The sequence below is a fragment of the Podarcis bocagei genome, assembly GCF_964188305.1.
Source record: "Podarcis bocagei genome assembly, chromosome: 4".
Lineage (NCBI taxonomy): Eukaryota > Metazoa > Chordata > Lepidosauria > Squamata > Lacertidae > Podarcis > Podarcis bocagei.
The window spans coordinates 54,928,133-54,952,122 of NC_138128.1; the positions used below are offsets into that span (position 1 = coordinate 54,928,133).

The window sequence follows — 23,990 nt, forward strand, 5'->3', positions numbered from 1 at the left end:
CTAAAGAGTTCAGGCAAATTCTCCTGATAATCAAGCAGAAGAGCACAAGCAGATTGATTTCATTTGATTTCCACTGCTCCCCGTTACTGCCACAACATAAAATTCTACTACAATCCTACTTTTTACTGCTAGTGCAGGAATACAACCAGCAAATCTTTTTAAAGCCATGGCTGTTGTCCCCATAACATTGGCCGGCACCACCCCTCATAGCCGAGGGATTGCCTTATTCCCTATATTCCTGCACAGTGACTACAGTCATATGCAAAAGCTTCCTTGTAAACTGCATGCACTAGAAGTTTGTTCTATGGCTCTGTGGACTATTATAGTAGCATCAGAGCTGTGGAACACAATACCCATAGAAATTAGACAGTGGTCATAAGCCTTCTTTTAAACAGTTTTTTTTAAAAAAAAAATCTGCAGCCTTTCCCAAAGAGATGAGTCTACTCACTGGAAGAATTTTATGGGAACTACATTGTATGGGTTTCACTGCATTCAAATTTAATCTTGTACACCACTATGGTCATGTTAAATGTTTAACAGTCTACAAACATTTCTGAAAATGAACGAAGGTGAATTGCATGCAATTCTTAGATACCTTAGTGTAGCCTCGCTCAACCTTGGGTCCTCAGATGTTGTTGGATTCCCATCAAGCCTAGCTAGCAGGAGCAGCCAAGGATGATAGCAGTTGTAGACCAACAACATCTAGGGTTGAGAAAGGCTTCCCTAGTGGGTAAAGTAGATTGCATAGCGCAGCAGCACACATCTGAAGAGGATCAATCACAGGAATCCTTCCCAGATTGTTTTCTTGCTCACTTGGTCAATGATCATGGGGGAAACCCATGCAACTGGATTGGTACACATGATTTTGGCATTCAGATTCATACCACTGCGTTGGGGGAGCACAGCACAGCAAGACAGCACCTGAACCACTAGTGATATGTGTAAATGGTCCTCATGTGATAATGATATAGGCAAGTGAGTAGCAAATGTCAATTGATGGCAGACAATGCTTTCACCATCATTTCTTTTTAGGCATCCAAGAAAGGGAATAGTTTGTGACTTGGAGAACAAGATGTTAACAATACATCTGGGTACAGTTTCAGTGATTCGCTTGACAGACCTTGCGACGAGGAGGAATTCTTTCCTGCGACTTGTCTTGCAGTAAGTATTTGTGATTTGCATGCAGGGTATAGAAATGAAGAAATACGTTTGATGACTGATATTTAAAAACATTCACTGCAAGCCTCCCTTTAAAGTGCTCTATGCTGTCAAAATATTGATTGATTATAGTTGAAGTCAAGGCTTCAGAAATTACTTCCTATAATCAGCATAAAGTGTTGGGAAAGCATTGCGGAGGAGAGAAAATTGACAATTTAGAATGCTGTTGTGCCTGTTTAACCACAAACGCTACAGAAATAATTGTCAAGAATGTTGGAGGCCTATGAATCACACCAGTCATTTGGGATTTTTTCCCCCTGTGAAAGGTTCAGTTACCCATTAAGGAGGAGATAGAGATCAAGTCAAGTCATGTCAGCTTGTATTGTATGGTCAAAGCCATTTCGGTATTACCCATTCAGACCACCATAACCACCACACTCAATCAAGGGCATTTATCAGTAATAAAAATAGTGTGGCCTATACCAGTTCATTGGCAAAGAGCCATAGCTCAGTGGCAGAGATGTTCCATGCTCAATCCACATCATATCCAGGTAGGGCCAGGAATATCCCTTGGCTGAAACCCAAGGGATTTCTGACTGGAAAACCACTGCCAGTCTGCGTAGACAATACTGAACTGAATTGATTGATTGGTCTGAACCTGAGGCAGGTTCCTTTGTTGTTATTATTTATTAAATTTCTACACTGTCCTTCATCCTTCACCCGAGGATCACAAAAAGAACACAAAAACACATACCACAGTAGCAAATAAGACCACCCCACATTTGCTGGGATGGGTAACCAAAGGGACCCAAAAACAATGACAACTGCAAGGCAGCTGTAACACAGTGAAGTAATATGGTGTGTCTTCAACAAATCCTATGCTGCATAGGATGATTGGAGCATTACTTGGTGCAATGCTTGTCCCCACTTGTCTCCATAGATAGGAAGGAAAATGGAACAAGAGCTCTAAAAATAAGCAGAATACAACAAACTGCAGTGCAGAGCTAACTAAAACCAGCCGCCTGAAAAGACACATTAGCACAGAAGAGCTGAAAACAGTGAGAATCTCTAAAAAGATGGGGGGAGTGGCAGGTGAGCCTCTCTGGGGAGGGCTTTCTGCAATAGGGCCAGAACTGTGGGAAAAAGCCCTATCTCTGGTTGCCCTATCTCTTTCCTTCTTCCACAAGGCAGTGGAGATTTAGGATCAGAGTTTTCCTTCTCCTAGATGGAGGTTGATGGGCCCCACCTGCCCCTCACTTGCCTCTACAGCACATGCAGAAACCACCTTCTTGACTTTTGGGCTCACTGTTGATCTCATCTGCTCAATCCATCACAGCCTGCCTTCTCATGCAGGGAAAGTCCCTAACTCACTGAGGGTTTGAGATCCATTGGCTACCCTCAACTAGTTTAGCCAGCCAGTCAAAGCCATTTTCCAGGATGTGGCCATGCTGACAGGTTCTAGGAGCCACAGGTGAGAGCTGAATGCAGGGGGGGGGACCAAGGGTGGGCAAACTACCCCAGAAGGAGCATGACGTGTCTCCCACCAGAGGTACAACCCCTCCCCTAAGACCCCATATATACTGACCTGGTATGATGAGAACAGCCAGTCCCAGTTTGTAATCTTGCTGCCTTATTTTGGACCAGCTAAAGCTTCTAGGCCATTTTCAAAGACCCACATATAACTCATTGTAGTAATCTAAATGGGAGGGGACCAAAGAATGAATAGCCTGTCCACATAGCCTCACAGTTGGTATATCCTATTAAGCTGATAAAAGGCACCCTGTGCCACTGAGACCAGCTGTGTCACCAGCAACAATGGTGGATCTTGCACCCTCCAACTGTGAAGCTGAGCCTTTAGAAAGAATATAATGGACCTAGCTACAACAACTCAACTGGGCAAACAAACCACCCACTAACAACTCATCCAAGTTATCCGCCTCTCCCCATAGGAACTGACCTGGATGGACCCTGTGACCAAAATCAGAAGCTCTTCTTCATGTGCCTCCTCTGCAAGAGGTCTGGAAGGCAGGAACATTAGAGCAGGCCTTTTCTGCAATGGCTCCCCGCTTGTGTAATGATCTTTCTAGGGAAGCTCTCCTGGCACCTTTGTTACATATCTTCATGCGCCAAGCAAAACCATTCCTCTTCTCCTAGGCCAGTGGTTCTCAACCTGTGGGTCCCCAGATATTGTTGGACTAACAACTCCCATCATCCTTGACCATTGGTCATGCTGGCTAGGAATGATGGGAGTTGTAGTGCAACAACATCTGGGGACCCACAGGTTGAGAAACACTGTCCTAGGCCTTTGGCTAATCATCAGCATCATCATCATCAAGGCTGAGTCTCAAGTTGTTGATTTCATCCAGTCCATTACCACTCTCTGGCACTGATTTAGAACATCCACCACCTACCCAGGTGGAAAAGAGAGAGCTGGGCATCATGCTTTGGTGACATTTCAGGCAGTATCTCTGGATGAACACTCCCATGTAAATGTTGCACAGCACAAGGGAGAAAATGGATCCCCAAGATGACCCCGCAGCGTAACTGCCAAGGGGCAAAAGAGTAATTGTGGAGCGCCACCTTCTGGAATGCAGGATCATGCAGCTGTAGTTCCACTCTAATGATCTACCTCCAACACCCAACTGAGACCATCTTTCCAGAAAAAGACCATGGTTTGTTGGATCAAAAGGTCCCAGAGAATTGGCAGGGTTGCACTCCCTCTTTCAGGGCAACAAAGATAGCCTAAAGCCCGGTTGAAATGGATCTAGAAAATAGGTTTCATCCAAGAGGGCAACCACTCTCTTGAACACCATGCCCAGGAAGGGCATGTTTGCAATGGGGCTACAGTTGTTCAGGTCTTCAGGAGTGGTCTAATTGCTGCCTGTTTTAAAGAGTCTGGGACCATTTCATCACTTGATGCTAGATCCTCTTGTAGTATGTCTAGTTTTAAACAGGACCTTTACTCATAGACGGTCTTGTTCCAAGACGAACTCCCCTGAAAAGAAACATCTGCTTAATTGTTTGTGAATCTGAGCCAACCAAGAATTATTATTCAGAAGGTCATGATAGTTCCTTTAAGTGTAATTTGGAAAGTCTAGAATTGTCTATGAATTGTGACTGCAGCCAATAATTCAACACCGGAAACTTTATTCTAGTTGACATAGAACATGTACCAGCTTTCAAATGAAGCCCAGTTGCAGAAGCATTGGCTGCGCCTAGGTGATCTCTGAAATGTATTTTGAACTGTTCCAATGGCCAACAAATTACACCTGCCCCTAATCTGAATACCACATGATAACACGGTAGTGTTATGTGTTTTTAAAACTTTTACTATAGCATAGGTCAAACTTCTCTCTATTTCTAGAAACACAAATAGTTGCTTTAGGCCTAATATCAGTCTTAAGCCAAACATATTTTCCTATGCTTTTCTATTTCTTTTGGGAGAAAAAAAGAAAGACAACATAGGTAGGCAAGTAGGACGATTACAGTGGTACCTCGGGTTACAGACACTTCAGATTACAGACGCTTCAGGTTACAGACTCTGCTAACCCAGAAGTAGTACCTCGGGTTAAGAACTTTGCTTCAGGATGAGAACAGAAATCTTGTGGCGGTGGCACGGCAGCGGGAGGCCCCATTAGCTAAAGTGGTGTCTCAGGTTAAGAACAGTTTCAGGTTAAGAACGGACCTCCGGAACGAATTAAGTACTTAACCCAAGGTACCACTGTATAGCACAGTGAGTTATGTCACATTATGCCACACACTGGTTTTATTACAAACTCAGGAGCATTATTTCATCAGCACCTTGCGTCCAGTAATTCAAAGGCATTAAAAATCCAGGCACTAGAGCAGGCTTCTTCAACCTCGGCCCTTCCAGATATTTTGAGACTACAATTCCCATCATCCCTGACCACTGGTCCTGCTAGCTAGGGATCATGGGAGTTGTAGGCCAAAAACATCTGGAGGGCCAAGGTTGAGGAAGCCTGCACTAGAGCTCATAAAGCAGAATAAAATGTGCAGATCAGCACTGACATCTACAACTGAGGCTAAATTCAGAGCAGAGAAATAGGTATACAGAAAAACTGTGGAGACTCCAGCAAGGTATGATCAACAGTGAGCAGTACAAGGTAGGCACATGAGTGGGAGCTCTTCCTCAATGAATACTGATTGGTGGGGACTCTGTGCCCAACTCTTACCAGAGCCAGGACAACTTATTTTCCTTTAGTTTTTTGGTGATGCATTTGACCACAATCAATATACTGGTTTCAGCATATTGTTTTGACCTTTCCACAACTCTTGCCACTGGTACTTCAGCTTGGGACTTAAAAATGGGGTAAAGTCACTTGATGGGACTTTTGCATGTTTAAAAGCCAGCCACTTTGCAATAGGGAGCCAAAGTTGGATGGAATGGGGGAGAGAAAGTATTTTGGCTCTGCACTGCGTTATTGCCATTGACCATCCAGTGCCTATCATTTATGTCTTCAGTGTGGAATTCACTTTTCTATGCAGCTTGACGGCCTTTTGAAGTACAATGTGGCACCTTATTTCATTTGGCTAGCAGCTAACCATGGCAAGCTATGCTTTGTTACTGTAGTTTCTTCTTAGTCCGATAAAAAGAAGGAATCCCTTTCTCAAATATCATTTTCTGCAAGTTAATCTCACACTTGCACCTGTTTCAGATTCCAGAGGGAACTATTCCCGTTTTATCCTATATCATCCATAGTCCTTAACTGTGCATGCTGTCAACAGCACATATCCTCCCAAGTCTAAGAAATTACCGGTATTCTTTTTCTTTACTTCCCTATTCAGATCTATGCCATCTTTACTATCATCTTTATTACCATCTGTGCCTGATCTCTGTAAAGGCATATTTCTTTCGAAATCTTATCCTCTGTAGCCCATGATAGCTAGAGGTGCTTTAGCATGGGGGCTAGATGCAAACTGTAGTCCTGTAAGTAAACTGATCTCTCATGTCAAATGCAGGATCCATCATATAAACACACGACGTGAGCACAGCATGGCTGCTTCTGCTCCAGGCTCAGTTCCATAAGACCTTAGTAGCTCTTGCCAAGTTTTTAAGAGGGGAGGAAAGGCTGTTGATGCGTGTTAAGGTCTGCCTCTTGACTTTAAGAGATAATTCTAACCTTGCCCACTGCTGCTACTACTAGGTCGACCCGCCTATACCCACAATTGCCTCATATAGTCTAGTACTTGACTTCCCTTTTCAGTATCTTTCTCATGCTCCTTAGTCTTATACGCATAAGTCCTTCTCTACATGTGTACAGGTATGCAATCTTTGTAGGACTGCACCTTGGACAACCAGAAGACAAAAAGGATGGCTTGGAAATATTAAAAAAGCAAGCCCTCATTCGTTGGCAATATTATTAACAGTGGCTGTGGTATGCCTAAGTATGTGCTGTCTTATTAACATTTATTTGGGCATTATCAACAGTTAAGAGGCCCACTTTGTTTGATAGCAAAGTTTGTTGAGACTTTAAGAGTCTCGACAATACTCGCTTCCTCTCTTCGCTAAATAAAAACCCCTCCGAAACCAGTCCCTGAGTACAGAATAAAGACTTTGCTGATTTATAGGGCTTTGTGGTACAAACCTGTTGGGCCAGTGATTTACAGGCTTTGCTGCACATTTAACTGTCAATATAACTAATTACAGTTGACTTTAGCTTACTGTACTGAAAACGCTCATTTTGTGAAATATAGTGTTCCATGTGAAAGAGGGAAAATCAAACATCCTCAGGGCTACCAAACAAGAAAGAACTACTCCATATTAGGACGGAAAACTTTGGACTTGTCATAAACCTTCAAATTATTATTTCTTGGCACCATGTTTTAGCTCAAAGTACTCAAATATTATAAATCACCATTAAGTTAATATTTCAATCTCGCTTAATAGTAAATGAAATTTACCAGTTTAACTCTCATACAGGTGACTGACATTTGAGAAACATGGTGGGGGTGAGAGTTATTGCTAATTTGCTTGCGGTTTTTGTTTTGAGGGACTATTATCATTGCCTGGTCTCATTATTATGTAAAAACAAGGCTTTCCAAACACAGTGTTTTATTGTAAATAAAGATGGTTTTTGATGTTAATAAATAACTGAAAAAATTAAGACTGATTTTTTTTCTTAGACTGTATTTTAATAGTTACATGGCAAACAAGAGATTTAAATCTTTAGAATATTTGAAAGGAAATAAATTGGATATGTTTCGAGGGCAAAAGAGAGTATATTCGAGACATACCAGAGATACTTAAAGAGTATGGAATGCAAGCCTAAATTACTCAACGGTGATTCCCCCAGCTGCACAACTAATGGAAATAAAACCCAATGAAAAACATAATTTATGTATCTTCAATATTAACAAACACTTCCCCTCAGATTTAAATGTCACCCCCCACCCCTTCCAAGACACAACTAACTACATGTATCCCATGTTGCTTTTAGTTTCCCATCTTTTCTTGGCTTCAAACCTGAAAAAAAACAAAAAAAGGAAACGTATGTCAGTATCTACCAAAGTACACTTTAGGGAGTTTTCAATCAAATTTCATTTAGCAGCAATGGCTATATTGGAACTAGATTTTTAATACTCTAGCAATCACAAAAGGGAAAGTATAAACATTTGAATAATGTATCAGCTGTAGTAAAGACTCTACATTAAGCAGATGCACTACTCAAGGAAAAAGCCAAGGTCAAATTAAGCAAACAAGGATTAGTAGAAGCCAATCTGAAGGCAGAAAACATTTTACTCAGAATCTCTATTAGTCTTAAATATAGAAGGCCAATGACCCACCCCCATGCAAGCTTCTTTTTCTTCTGGGCTTCTTGACAAGCTTCTGCATCTTGCTTTGTTTTCACAAAATTTCGACAAGCAACAGCTTCGGAAATTTTCACACCAAGCTAAGGGGAGAAGAACATAAGCAAGTGAGTTCACAGGAGAAATTAAAGAGAGACAAAAAGAACGCCTCTTTCAAGCAGCTTTGTCTGAGACGTTTTTAGCATTTGTACCTGACTCAACTGTCCTGCATCTACTATGGAACATTTCTGGGTACATTATATTCAGCAACAGGTGGAAGGAAGGTGAAGCCTGTTCTGATTTTCAGTGAAAGAAAAGTTCATTATCCGCCTAACAGCCAACCGCCATGATGTAAATCATGGGAAATCAAATTAGTTTTGGCACAGTTTGAAAATGAGGTGGGATAATCATGTAAAAACAACAACATAATAGCTGTTCTATTAGAGTCAAAGTTGCTGTGAAGTTTCATTTCAGCACATGTTCTCTAGAAGTTGAGCAGGAATGGATATACTGTTATGACTATTCATGCCTTCCTTATACTTTTTAAATTGAGTGCTTAGGAGACACCACTAGGGCTTTCCAGGTTTTGCATAGGCATAGGAAAAAGGATCCCCTCAATTTTCTTGGGTTTTTTAGATATTCCCCCCACCATTTCAGATATTTGATTTCCACAAAACACTTATACTTTGCTTTTCCACCTTTAGAGGCCACAAAGCAGCTACAACCAAATTATATTTTTGATCAGTCACAATAACAACAAGACATCATCATCAACAAAAAGATATAAAGAAGAAAATCAACTGAAAAAATACTATTTGATGATGATGATGATGATGATTGATTTATACCCCATCCATCTGGCTGGGTTTCCCCAGCCGCTCTGAATAGCAGAAATATTAAATTCAAATAAAGTTTATCTCAGTATTCCGATTCTCTCAGTAAATGTGTTCCGTGTGACGAGGACAATAGATAACAAATCCATGGCAGGTTAGCTTTTTCTTGTAGTTTAAAGCTATGAGTTAAACCTACCCTAAACAAATCCAAGGACCACTCATTCAGGGTTATCGGAGAACCAGTCTCTGATGGAATACATACAGTGGCTGGGATCCAACTGATCCACATAGAGAGGTTCTATATGTGTTGAGGGACACATATAGAACCAAGTTACTAACCAAACTCAGAGGTAACCTATATAGTTGCCAGTGATGTACCACAAGAATGTAAGAGTGCTGCTAGATTAGACTAAAGACCCATCAAGTCTTGAATCCTGTTTCCCAGAGTGAGAAGCCCATAAACATGGTGTGAAAGCAACAGCTAGCCCTCTCCAGCACTGCTGTTGTGCCCCTGCAACTGGTATTTCTATGGCATGCTTCTTCTGAACTTGAAAATGCCATTTGACAGAGGACAGAGGACAGCAGAGCCAAAGGAAAGAAACAGAGGTGAGTGTGGGAGAGAAGGGGGGTGGGGTGGGGTATAGACATATGAATATATGTGTATTTATTAATTCCATATATACACATACTAGCGGGGAGTGCCTGGGAACTTTTAGAAATTAAAAAATATTGTGATTTTAAAATAGATAGTGTAATTTGTGAGTCTGGATTCTTCACATCAGTTGATTTTTTCCACCATCTTGATTCAAAATGGTGCCCAGCTTTCAAATATAAACAAAGATTGCTGCCCCCACCCTGGGAACACTCATGTAGAGTTTGGTGAGATTATCTTCAAAGGTAGACAAAACCTATGCCAAAAATCGGGTGAAGTCACTGACACTATTATAGCAACATCACTGAAAAAAGTAGGACAATTGAAAGATAAATAAAACTGGGCTGAATGAAGAAATTAATGGGGATAGAGAAGTAACTTGCCCAAGGAATAATCTATGTTTTAACTAGAATGCAGATAATTAGCATCACAGCTCAGGATTTGTATTCATACAGCAACCTAAGTACCGGGTATCTAGGAATATGCATTAAGATTGGATTACTACAATGCACTCTATGTGGGGCTTGTGCTTGATCCGAAAACTGCGGATAGTGTATAATGCTGCAGCACTCTTGCTGACATATAATTATATTTTTGGAAACCGCTTAGGTTTTCTTACAATCAAGCTGTTTAAATAAATAAATAAAGCACCACAAAGCCTAAAAAGTTACTGTTTTTTAAGAAGAGCAGTATTTTTTTAACCGCCCCGATACCCCCTTTTATATCCCAGAACACCCATTTATTAATTTCTGCCATTTTAAACAACTATAAAGCTCACGCAAGTACTTAGGAGGACAGCAAGCTTCTAACCCTGATCTGGGCACTGTAACCACAGATGTGGCTTACCCACTATTAGCTAGCTTGCACTTGTTTGCCGGGCTAATAAGGCCAGCTAAATTCTCTGGATTGCTGCCTCTTTCTTTGGATATCTTTGGAGTAAAGCAAGACTTACAGACTTGGCAAAGCATGGTTCTAGAATGGGCTAAAGCAGCCCGTACTATCGCAAAGAACGGGAGAGAGAACCATTTTGCAGTCTTAATGTTATTGTGCAAGGACTGCATTGATGCAACTTCTAAAGGACAAATCTGCAGTGAATAAATCAGACACAGCCATGTCTGATTCAAGTGTAAGCATACTGCCCTCCCATCCACACCCTCACATACAGCCTCACTTCCTTTCCTAACAGAAGCCCCTGAAATCTTGGTCAATGGGTTTTATATTTATTTATTTTTTAAAAAAATGTTTCAGGCCATCAGATAATACAGCAAAATACAATGTTGTAAGAAGCAATAAAACATGAATAAAAATACATACAACAATTTCTTGTGTAAAAGTATCAGCATTTTCCATATAGAACATCCAATATTTTGCTGCATTTTAATTAAGGTGTCTAAACATTATCACAAAGAACTGCAAATTGGTCAGAGCACGCAGTAAGGAAAATTAAGCTCTAAAGGCTTTTTATCACCACATTTCAGGAACCAAGGGTGTAAAATGTTCTAATTTGGGATATATTAAAAGCCATAAAAGGTCTTTCAAAAAGATTAATGGTACTTTGCTTGGATTTAAGATAAGGGCTTTAGCTGGTTGGAAAAGCAGGGCCCTGGCTAGACCCTTGAGGCATTCATCTTTACAGCCACTTGGAAGATTTGTAAAAGCGTCTGCATAACCTCAAGCAAACGCACTGCGACATTATTATTTTTTTAAAAAAAAATCCTTTCAATTTTATAGGTTTAAAGTGTGTAAATCATATTGGGAAGTAATGTAGATATTATGGCTCATCCTTGTAATGTAGTACACATTTTTCAGAGACAAACTTTTAAAATCAAGTTAGTTTTCTAGGGGGCAAACTCATTCTAATTTAAGTTCATAGATAATCATTTTAAAAATCTTGCTCTCGCAGCTTAATACAGCATAACGGCAAACTTGCTATCCATTATTTTTCATTTTTAAAAAAAACCTGTATAGCCATGAAGAATACCTGGATCCTCATCCTTTGCCAAACCATATGAAGGCACATATTTTTTAAAAAATACCAATTTTCATACTTAAAACTTTTTTTGTGGAATAACAGGTTTCTATGAAAAATATTTATGCTATTCGCTTTTGTTCTTTAATTAAATGAAAACAGATGTTTTCTGAAGTAAAGCGGAACCATTACTGAAGTACTTAAAGTGCTAAGGTCTTTAATTTTTATATCAGTTTGGTCTACAATTCCTGATTGTCTTTACTCAAGCTCAACATTAATGTCAAGCAAGTTACCTAGGAGACGAAAGAGATCAAAGAGACAAAACCCCCTCAAATGTCTGATTAATCAAGCCTGCAAACAGCTTATTTCTTTTAGCCTGCATGCAAGTATGAAAATGAGATTCAGGGAGCCGTACATTGTGCAGATTTGTTCATTCTTATCAGAACAAAGCCAGCGGCAGCTTATTTCATGGATCATTGGCACTGTCATCAGTGCTACACAGAACGGGTGACAGCTCCTCATTTTGAGGCTTGAACAAAATTAGCAAAAAGTCGGCACAAATTAGCCTCTCATCTTTTTAGTAATATGACATTATTCATTTACTTTTTATCCAATTTTTAATTTTTTCCTTGTCAGCTATCCCTTTCTAGTGTTTCTTGCACAGCATCATAAAACCCTTTAAAAAGAAGCAGCAGCAGCAGCAAAGGAACGGCTGAAGTTTGAAACAGTAAATAAAGTTGAAGGAGAGAGAGGAAAATAGACGATCTTAAAAGCTGCAAAATGTGTTTACTGCAACTTCAGGAAACGTTACAAAAATTAAATAAATCTTGAGATGCTTGATGAAATGTTTGGAGGGGAATCCTCTATGACCCACCATAGCCCTTGAAATCCGCTGAAGATGCTCTCATGGTTCATGCGCCAAGTTAGAACATTGAGGGCAAGGGAGCAAGCTGTCTGCACAGCAACTGCCTGGCCATGGAATTCATTTCCTCTTGGAAGCATCTCTGAGTACGTCTGGCTTCCTTCCGGAAGCAATGCAGAGCTATTTTGCTTAGGCTGGTCTTTAGTGACCAATGACTGATGCCTCTGTTTTGAGCTGTGTATTGCTTTTAAGATTTTGTATTATTATATTTGATGGTTAGGTTTATACATTATTTCACCTTTTGGGTGCCACCTTGAGCCTCTAGGCTGGTGGAATGAAAGCCCACCAAAAGATAAAGATTTATTTCAAAGACCCCATTATAAAATACATACTCTCTAGGACATTCAAGGCTGGATTCAGAAATGTCATATGTAGGCATGTTCTATAAAAGGCTAAACCCAAAGGGGTTTTAAAAGAACATCTCTATTCTAACAAGTCTTGAAGCATCCTGTGGTCTATCAGAGAAACCAAACAGCCTTTTAATACTATATTACAGTTTCTCATCAAATATGAATCTAGTTATTTCAGGTTCTGCCCGCGGCTATGATTTTCCCCTTTTATGTTGTGGAATGTTATCCATTGCTGATGTATATTAACTATATAAAGCAAACAAGAATATTGAGTGGATTTTCAAGTGAGAATGGTCTTCTGTCAATGATTTGTTCAACTTCTAGTACAAAATACTTTGTAATACCTTTGTTGGGTTTCTATAGAGGAGTATTAAATCATCAAATTACTGTATATGTGGACAACTCTGTCATATAGCATGGACATTAAAAACTGTTCCTATATTTGAGCTTTGTTTTAGATTCAAATATTTATATGCAAGTAACTTCTTCCATTCATAAGAAACAGCATTAAAAATTAACCATAAGCTGTTAGATGTTTTACACAGTCCCCTTGTAAGAAAGGCTGTTTTAAAAAAAAGAACTGTAGTACTGTTTTCAGCAATTTCTTTATCTCTGTTCTTCTAAGTAAGAAAGCTTATTAACAAGCTTTGAACTTAAAATCACATTTACAATAATGTGCCATCAACAGTTTTATAAGCTAATTAGAAAAAAAGATTAATTAATGACTGGCTGCTAATAAAATGGCAATCATGAAGAAAGAAACCAAGGGTGCTAAGCTTCAACTACCACCAATTAAGAGCTAATTACAAACAAATTATATATGTGTTTTGCTGTGGGCTTTAATTTACTAAAATGGTTTTAATTAAAAGAGAAAACATGCTGATTAATTGAACTGCAGAAAAAAATCTACAGTATAAACTGTGCTTTGTCTCTTTAATTAGACTTGTAACATCTGAAATCTTTTTTAAAGGTTTGTTAAAAAGAAGATATACATAATTAAGAGAGCATATGAATATAATCCTAGGTGATAACCCCTGTCATATACTAAAGGTTAAGAGAAAACAACCTCATTGAAGAGAAACTCAGAAACACCTTCACTAGAAAGGCAGAAGAATTAGCCACAAATATATTGTATTTGTCTTTATTTCCCCCAGCACATTAACATTAAAAGGCATTTCTAAATTGTACATGGTTGTTCTACATTTTTTAATATATATTTTTAATTTCTTTGAGCACGTAAAGTATTACCGAACATTTTGTATGTGATTCCGGAAACTGCCAACTCTATTCGCAATGGCCAACAACACATCCATTCCCTGTACAGTGTATCAACTGTGTCTATGAAAAATAATCTGAAATGAAGTTGATCTGCTACATAAATTATAGAGACTGTGCAAAGAGCACCAGTCATTCATTTTCAGTGGGTCTTCTGTAGGTATAACTCCCAGACTTTGCCCCATGTGTTCATTGAATATAAGGATCTTTGTAGGATCTGACAACTATTAATTCCTTTAAAATGGGGCTTTAAAAGTACAGAAGGAAAACCTTATGAAGACAACACTACCCACATGCTTACTGTGCACAATCATGAAAATTGACCCCCCCTTTTTTAAAATGAGTGCTCATTTAAGTATTAGCAGACTGGATCAGAGAGAGTGCAATAAAAATCAATCGAACACATTTAGAATGATGGAAGAGTAAACATACTAGTTTGGCTATAGTATAGGAATGACTGAACACTTTAAAATAATATTTATCATCACGAATCATCTGAACAAATTTAAAACAAGAACATACAAATTATTGTTTGTGAAATCTCTCACACTAAAGGGCCCAAACTACTAGGTGAACAAATGGAATGATAGAACAGGAAAAGTCAGAAATGGCAGGGCCTTGGCTCTTGTAAGTTACTGCCCTAATTTTAATGCACTATTACAAAACAGAGCAAAGGAACTAAGTCACAAGGTAACTGAAAAACTTTTGATATTAAGTATTTTGAGGGTGGATCGGGCAGATCTTTCACACATAGTAAACAAGTAACCACTCAAATTTCAATGATAGAAGAATTAAAGTACCACTACTAATAAAAATATTTTTCTTCAACAGTTCAAATACTGAAGGAAAACTAAAGCTATAGTGATTACACTGAGTTATCAAGCTTGCCATACAAAATTACACAAGTTGTGAATCATGAGTCACTTATGAGCAGAGCAGCAGAGAAGTTCTCCAACTACAGTGGAACCTTGGTTCTCGAACGGCTTAGTTGATGAACAAATGCCGCAAACCCGGAAGTAAGTGTTACAGTTTGCAAATGTTTTTGGATGCCAAACGTTTGACACAGCTTCTGCTTGAGTGCAGGAAGCCAATCAGAAGCCGCGCCTTGGTTTTTGAATGGTTTCGGGAGTCGAACAGACTCCCGGAACTGATTAAGTTCGAGAACCAAGGCTCCACTGTATTGGGAATTGAGCTGCTATGTATGCTCCATTTGGATCTTTGAAAAACCTTGGCTGCTGGAGGCCTTCCTAGAGATTCATCCCCATCAGTCCTTGCCAATCCACACCACCAGGAGCCCCTTTTTCTTGACCTCACTCTGATGAAGGAGATATCACCCGTGGCAGGTATAATAATAATAATAATAATAATAATAATAATAATAATAATAATACACCACCCATCTGCCTGGGTTTCCCCAGCCACTTCCCAACAGCAGAGGCTTCCGGCTGAATGCCTGGGTGAATCCAGGAAGAATGGAAACTGTAGCTCCATGCTTCCTTGCAGCAATGGACACTGCTGGGCAAAGCAGCTCTACCTTCCCTGCCTAGCCCCAGCACTTGGAAAGAGGGATTAAGGGGAGACATTGGGAACGTGATAGAGCAGAGGAGATTTGAGGCCAATCTAAACTTATTTGTTTGAGGTGGGCCCTGCTGACCTAAGCTGGGGGGAACTCATCAGTAGCAGATATGTAAGTATACTGCTGTATAAGCTTTTAAAAAATGGTCACAGACTATATTGCTTAAAAGAAAATGTGTTCAAATTATTTAATAGTCAGTCCTGTACAGTACTCAGAAAATATTTAAATACATGAATTGTTAAGCAGCCCAGAGAGTCAGGAGGTTTTCACGGAGATGTAAAAGTGTTCTTTAACAATCTATTTAATTTAAACTAATCAAAGTTACACTGATTAGGGATTTCCGGTCGGTGCCAGCGCTTAATGGCGGTCCTACCTCCGAGCTCCGGAGAAGGACTGCTTCGCAAGTTCGGGTCTTACCCGCTACGGCGAGCGGGGGACCCCTAAAATCCCAGGCGCTGAAGCCTGAGAACAAGGAGACTCGGTGGGCACCTTCGCGCCCCCCGGTACCGTGAAAGAGCCTTTTTAAAGGCTACGGATCGACATCGGGAGAGAGCGCGGTGCTGAGAGTCGCTACCCAGCCTGCGAAGTGAAGCCGCGTCGCCATAAGCGGAGAGCGCCGATTCCTTCCTGAAAAGAAAATTTGGACTGAATTCCCGTGAGTAAGAGCTGGAAAACAATCGGGACCCTTTAAATTTCAGAAATTGGGCTAAAAACGGGGAGATTTAAACAAAGGAAGTCTGCCTCCCCCCGACTGCATGAAAGTGAAAGCAACGGAACTCTAAACTTGCATCCGTTTAGACCTGCTCTTTGATCACATAAACCGGACATTTAGACCCTTGATCTCCCCTCTAGCAAGCAGGGCAGAGGGGAGGTGAATTTGACTAACAACTGCATGATTTATTTGGAGGAAAAAACCTCTGCTATCTCATCTATTTGAAAGCTTGAAACGGTCTGCCTTTTTAGTACACTGATTTGACTTTTCCCTGTGAAGTGACACTTTGATACAAAGTTTCCACAGTGCCTGACTTTTGTATATTATAAGAAGAAACAGTATAAACAGTATACTGGGCAACTGTGGCAATTGGAAGTTATAAGACTTTAGCAACATTGACTTTGACTGTGTTAATCTCCTTTCTTTTTACATCTTGGACTGTCTCCTTTGTTCTTGTATTTGGAAACTTCCTTCTATGGCCATTTTGATTTGCTCCCTCTAGAGGATAAAGTAAAGTCCGGCACGGCCTAAGACAGTGGAATTTTCCAAGGGAGAATAAATCCCGTGGGAATTGACCTTGACATGAGTGGACCACAAGAAGAGATAGTTACAAGAGCCAAGATCAAGCAACAACAACAACAACAACAGTTGCAGCTGCAACAAGCAAAGAAAAGAGGCTCAATCTCAGGCGCAACAGCCGGATTAGTTGGAACAACAGGACAAGACAAAGGAGCAGCCGCTTCTATGGAAGCTGTGACAGAAGCCTTGCTTAAGATAAACCAGACTCTGGAGTCTCTGACAAAACAGACTTCAGAGAACACACAAAAATTAACAGAAATATCTACAAGATTAAACCAGAATACAGAATCTATAAACAAACTGGTCGAGGAAAACGCCACCACGCGTCAAATTGCCGAAGAGGCCAAAGCCACTGCTGGAGAGACGCAGGAGAAATTAGAGCCACTTGCCAAGAAGGTCTATGAGCATGATGCAACTTTGGCCTTGTGGGAGTTACAGAGGAAAGAGAGGAACTTAAAATTAAGACTGATTCCGGAGAATGAAAAAGACAACCTTGTGGAATATTTGACACGGGAGTTTGCGGATTGCTGGGACCTTGAGGAAGACGAATTCAAAATCACAACTGCCTTTAGACTGGGTAAAAAGCAAGATAGAAAGACACCGAGAGATTGTCTGATCACACTCAGATCTAAGGAGGAAAGAGATAAAATTTTAGGACTACATTTTGAAAAGGCCTTGCAAATTGGAAATTCAGCGGTACAGATCTTTAAAGACATACCAAAATACATTCTGGATTTAAGAAACTTCTACAAGGACTTGGTTCTTTTGTTAAAGAAAAATTCTATCCGCTTCAGGTGGGAGTTCCCACAAGGACTGTCATTCGACTACAAGGCAAAGAAAGTGAAAATAAAGACAATTCAAGATAAAGACAAATTTTTGGCAAGATACCAGGAGGACCTACAGAAGGGGACTGTGGACGTACTTGCAGAACAGAGGAGAGCACTGGATATCCTGAATCTCTCGTTTGGACAAAAACCACCACCATCAGAAGAAGAGCAACAACTTGGAGCTGTTGGAGGAGCCTTAAGAAAATAACAAGATGGCTTTGCAATTCCTTAGTTGGAATTGTAATGGACTGAATGGGCCTTTGAAGAGAAGACAAGTATTTCATATTTTGAACAGAGAACAACTGGACTTGATATGTTTACAAGAAACTCACATAACCAGAGCCCATAGGAGATTACTCACAAATAAAAGGCTAGGACAAGAATTTATTTCATCAGACAAAGTTAAGAAGAGAGGAGTGGTAATATATGTGAAGGAGAAATGGACTCCAAAAATGATATTCAAAGATGAACAAGGGAGATATTTGGCTGTGGAGATACAAGTACAAGGAGAAAAATTTCTAGTGGTTGGAATTTATGCACCAAATGAAGGCAAATCTGACTTCTTTAAGAGACTTCATGAAACTTTGACGGACTATCTGGATTACAATATGATAATCATGGGAGACATGAATGGCGTGGTCTCCACTAATATGGACAAGGCACAAAGACTAACAGTCACTAAAGAAGGGATACTCCCTAAGACTTTTTTTGAAATGACAGAAAACATGGACTTGATAGACATTTGGAGAACAAGGAACCCTCTGGAGAGAGAGGGAACCTTTTTCTCCCAAGCAATGATGACCTGGACCAGAATTGACCAAATCTGGGTTACTAGTGGACTGGCTCCAAAGATTAAGAAAGTGGAAATCTGCCCAAAAACTTGCTCCGACCATAACGCCGTGAAGATGGAGATGAAACCCACAATAACTGGTCAATTTAGATGGAGAATGAATGACACCCTCTTTCGAGATAAGGAGATTCTCACGAAGGCCCAAAAGACCCTAAAAGACTATTTTGAAATAAATTTGAGGACCGACGTGGAGAAAAGAGTGATCTGGGACGCAAGTAAAGCGGTTATGAGAGGATTTTTGATTCAACAAAATTCAATAAAGAGGAAAAAACAAAATGAGAAAAAAGAGAAGATCTTGGAAATGATAAAGGAAGGAGAGAGGAAATTAAGAACAAAACCAAAGTCTCAGGACATTTTAAGAGAGATCAAGTTATATCAAACTCAATATATGGAATTGATGAACCAAGAGATTGAATGGAAGATAAAGCAAATGAAGCAAAAGACTTTTGAATCAGCAAATAAATGTGGCAAACTTTTGGCATGGCAATTGAAGAAAAGGCAGAAACTAAATACAGTTACAAGCCTAGAGGTGGATGGAAAGAACATATCTAAACCCAATGAAATTAGAAATTGCTTTTTAAGTTACTTCAAAAAACTCTACACCCAAGGCCCGCAAAATGAAGAAGATATAGACAAATTCCTTGGAAGATATGGATTACAAAATATCTCTCAGCAAAGTAAGATGGACTTGAACCAGAGAATCTCAGAACAAGAGATAGAGGCTGCCATTCAAAATATGCAACTGGGCAAATCTCCGGGACCAGATGGACTGACTTCTAGATACTACAAATCGCTGAAGGAATGGCTGATTCAACCACTAAGAGAAGTTTGTAATGAGATTCTTGAGGGAAAAAGGGCACCCGAATCGTGGAAAGAGGCATATATTTCACTCATACCAAAGTCAGAGACTGAAAAGACCCAACTCAAGAACTACCGCCCAATATCACTCCTTAATGTGGATTACAAAATTTTTGCAGACATTTTGGCAAAAAGATTTAAAAGAGTTTTGATGGAGAAGATTCATAAAGACCAAGCAGGCTTTCTCCCTAAAAGACACCTAGCAGACAATGTAAGGAATGTAATAGACATTTTGGAAAAGCTGGAGGTGAATATAAACACTAAAGCAGTATTGATTTTTGTGGATGCGGAGAAAGCCTTTGATAACATCTCTTGGAGTTTTATGAGGAAGAATCTTCATGGGATGGGGGTAGGCCAGGGTTTTGAGAATGGTATGGCTGCAATATATTCTGAACAAAAAGCTAAACTGATTGTAAATAATGTTGTGACTGAGGAACTTAAGATAGAAAAAGGAACACGACAGGGGTGCCCAATTTCCCCATTACTTTTCATCTCGGTTCTGGAGGTGTTGCTGAATATGATAAGAAATGACCAGCAGGTCAAAGGTGTGCAGGTCGGAGCTAAACATTATAAGTTAAGAGCGTATGCAGATGACCTAGTATTGACTTTGCAAGAGCCAAACACTAGTACGAAAAGGGTCTTAGAAATAATACAACAATTTGGCCAGGTAGCTGGATTTAAGTTGAATAAGCAAAAAACTAAAGTTTTAGGGAAAAACCTAACAGATATAGAAAAGGAGAAATTTCAGGAGGAAACAGGTTTGACTGTGGTCAAGAAGGTGAAATACCTAGGGGTTTATTTAACACCTAAGAATGTCAATTTGTATAAGGACAATTATGAAAAATGTTGGTCAGAAATTAAAAAAGATTTAGAAATATGGTCAAATTTGAAACTGTCAATGTTAGGCCGAATTGCAGTAATTAAAATGAATGTATTGCCTAGAATGTTATTTTTGTTTCAGACCTTGCAGATTCTTGACAAGATGGAATGTTTTAAGAGGTGGCACAAAGACATTTCGAAATTTGTCTGGCAGGGCAAAAAGCCCCGAATTAAATTCAAAATACTGACTGACGCTAAAGAAAGAGGGGGTTTTGCCCTGCCGGACCTAAAATTGTACTATGAGGCAGCAGCTTTTTGCTGGCTGAAAGAATGGATGCTCCTCGAGAACACGGACATCTTGGATCTGGAAGGTTTCAATAATGCTTTTGGTTGGCATGCATATCTTTGGTATGACAAAGTTAACAGTACTTTTAAAAATCACATTGTAAGAAAAGCATTATTTAATGTTTGGATAAGATATAAAGACCTATTGGAAAATAAAACCCCTAGATGGGTGTCACCAGTGGAGGCTAAAGCAGTGAAGAAACTCAATATGGAGGTCGGATGGCCGAAGTATTGGGAAATCTTAGAACAGGATGGAGACAAGTTTAAATTACAAAGTCAGGAGAAATTGAAGCACAAAGTAGAAAATTGGTTTCAATATCGCCAAATAATGGAATTTTTTAAACAGGATAGGAAAATCGGTTTTCAGGTGGAGAAATCAAAACTAGAGACCGAATTGTTAGAACCCAATACTAAGAATTTATCTAGAATGTATAACTTGCTGTTGAAATGGAACACACAGGATGAAACAGTTAAATCGGCTATGATTAAGTGGGCCCAGGATGTTGGACATAACATTATGTCAGATGACTGGGAATGGTTATGGAACACCGGTATCAAATTTACGGCATGTAATGCCTTAAAGGAAAACATTATGAAAATGGTTTACAGGTGGTACATGACCCCAGTCAAACTGGCAAAAATCTACCATTTGCCCGATAATAAATGTTGGAAGTGTAAAGAGACTGAAGGTATTTTTTATCACCTTTGGTGGACATGCCCGAGGATAAAGGCCTTCTGGGAAATGATCTATAATGAAATGAAAAAGGTACTTAAATGTACATTTCCTAAAAAACCAGAGGCCTTTCTCTTGGGCATTGTCGGCCAATTGGTGACAAAGAAAGATAGAAATTTCTTTATGTATGCCACAACAGCAGCAAGAATACTCATCGCAAAGTATTGGAAGACACAAGATTTACCTACTCTGGAAGAATGGCAGATGAAAGTGATGGACTATATGACATCGGCTGAGATGACAGGCAGAATCCGTGACCAACGAAAAGAGACGGTGGAAGAAGAATGGAAAAAATTTAAAAGCTATCTTAAGGACTACTATAAACTGAATGAATGTTAAAATGTTGTGGTTGCCAGAAGCAATAGGGTACAGGGATACAAGGTTAGACAATAAAAGAGGACTAAGATGACAGAGATTAGAAAGTAACAATTGGGAGTTGCTAGTTCAAATATGGACATTGGGATGCAGAGAGGGGGGGTATGGGGAAGTCCAAGAAAAGAGGTTTATGAAAATATCTTTGAAACTATTCGTGTATGTTTGTCATTTTTTGTGTTTGTTTGTTTTTCTTGAAAATGTTGTAAAACCAATAAAAATTTATTAAAAAATAAAATAAAATTATGGGTGGCATGGAGGAAGTTCATAAAAAAAAAAAAAACAAAGTTACACTGATTAATAACAACTTGTTAAAGCCTTTCTGTAGGTTGCAAAATGGGGTATCTTTTATATGGCCAGTATAACTCAGGAATTCTAAATTTCTTAGCACGTCCAAAGGAATAATTATGTAAATGAATAATTTGTAGTACAATTTTCTGTGACACCCAAGATTAACAAGAAACCTCACATAATTTAGCTATAGCTTAATTATTCTGCATTCTTAACTTTGGCTTGGATCCAAAAGTGAACTGGCACAAGCAGAAGACACTTTCATAGATTTAAGGTGGCCTCTAATTCCCACCAATTCCCCTTCCTGAGCAGTTCCCTACACCTCAACTCATGTCATTCTGGACCCTCAAGAGTAGCTTTTCGGAGTTTGCTTGAGGCTGCAGCACAGATGAAGAGGTTGGGTAAATCATGCTGTGTGAGCACAGTCCAAGCCATTATAAATAAGAACAGCACATGAAATCAAAGCAAAGTTTTAAGCCTACTGGGTTGCATCCAACTAAGTCATACTCCAGATTAGACTCACTGTATTCAATACACCTAAGTCCACTTATTTTTATTACTCTGAATATGACTTTCTGGCTACAACCCACAACTTTCACAAAATATTTACAATTAAAATTACATTGCCAGCTCAGTTCTCTGAACCATGTGCATCTTGACCCTCAAGGGAGAATTCCTGCATATTACATTTGAAGAATATTGTTTTATGATTTAAGTAAGGGATTTAAGAAACTGTTTCACAATATATTGATCATGAAGGAAACCTGATAATTTTATGCAGAGAACTATTTCTGAATCTGTCTCACGTAAACTGGTGGAAAGCATTACTAAAGCTAGAATCTTCAAATATATAGAAGAACAAACCTTAATGCGGAACAATCAGAATGGATTCTCCAAAGAGTTTTGTTTCACCAACCATTTAGAGTTCTTTGAGAGTGTCATCAAACATGAGAACAGGGACAAGCTAGTAGGAATTATATACCATGATTTTTGCACAGCTGTTGATGAAGTCCCTCATTAACTGCTACCACAATTTCATTCTATTGATGTTGGAGACATACATGGAAACATCAATGAATCTGACAGTAATCTTGCCCCTTTGCTTTGTGAACATGACTGAAATTTCTACCAGCACAAACAGGTGCAATCAAGTCTCATACAATATAATCCATGTTATAACTAGGCACTGACAACACTGCAGGTGGCGGTTATTTCACGTGGCAGTTCTGTTCCAGGCCCCCACAGGTGACAGCAGAGCATGTACAAGGACGCCCCACACCGTTCTGCCACCTCTCATCTGGGTCCAAAAGGACTCATGCATCAGCGATTGGGCATAAAATTGACGTGCCTAAAATGGTTGCTGCCTGTGTACCAGATAGTCTAACCAAGTCCACCATGATCCTATAATCTCAGGGAGAAATAGAAACTAGCAAGACAATTCAAGATGATACCAGGAGGTCCCGAGAGAAGTTTACAGTTTACAGTTAAGACTCTTCCAAGTGTCTGCAGGCAGATACCCACATCCCTATGGATATCAAACCATTTCTTGACACACACTATTGCATCAACAGAACACTAAACACCTGAAAAACAATAGAGCAGTACCACAGCATAACTGCCTGCACCCAAATACAACTGCAACAAGTGCCCCATTGCAGAGAGCCAAATAACTGCCCATATCTCAAAAATATATATTGCTCATTCTACACTGCCTGGCTCTAGATTATGTACATTCTTTACATCCCTTTTTTATTTGAGGCAACCCCATTCTATAAAAATTGGTTCTCTCTGTGAGAGAATGATAGACGACTATGTTTTGGCATCCCCTAGCTTTTAAAAGCATGTTTTCATAGCCTCTTCTTAGCCATCTTCTTTATTTTTGGCTCTCCTCCTCCTCCCCAATACTGATGCTGTTCTATCAGTTTCACAGGCTTATAAATGTTATACATCAAAAATTAGTTTCACTTATTAAGGGAGGAAACAGCTTTAAGGACTCTGGGATCTGTGCCTCAAAGCAAAGGCTTTATCAGCAGGTTCCAGTTACTGCTTCTTGAGAAAGAAA

At 39.5% G+C, this 23,990-nt stretch overlaps 1 protein-coding gene across 2 annotated transcripts in view; it reads right to left on the reverse strand.

The window, feature by feature from the left end:
- Positions 1-7,289: 7,289 nt before the first annotated feature.
- FAM204A (family with sequence similarity 204 member A) overlaps positions 7,290-23,990 on the reverse strand; it is a gene marked incomplete at its 5' end in the record, with an annotated part of 35,609 nt that continues 18,908 nt past the window's right edge. For both annotated transcript variants that reach the window (XM_081191180.1, XM_081191179.1), the window contains 2 exons: positions 7,290-7,642; positions 7,963-8,069. In XM_081191180.1, the coding sequence (XP_081047306.1) occupies positions 7,591-7,642; positions 7,963-8,069 (159 nt within the window). In that variant the 3' untranslated portion in view covers positions 7,290-7,590. The remainder of the gene's footprint in view (positions 7,643-7,962; positions 8,070-23,990) is intronic.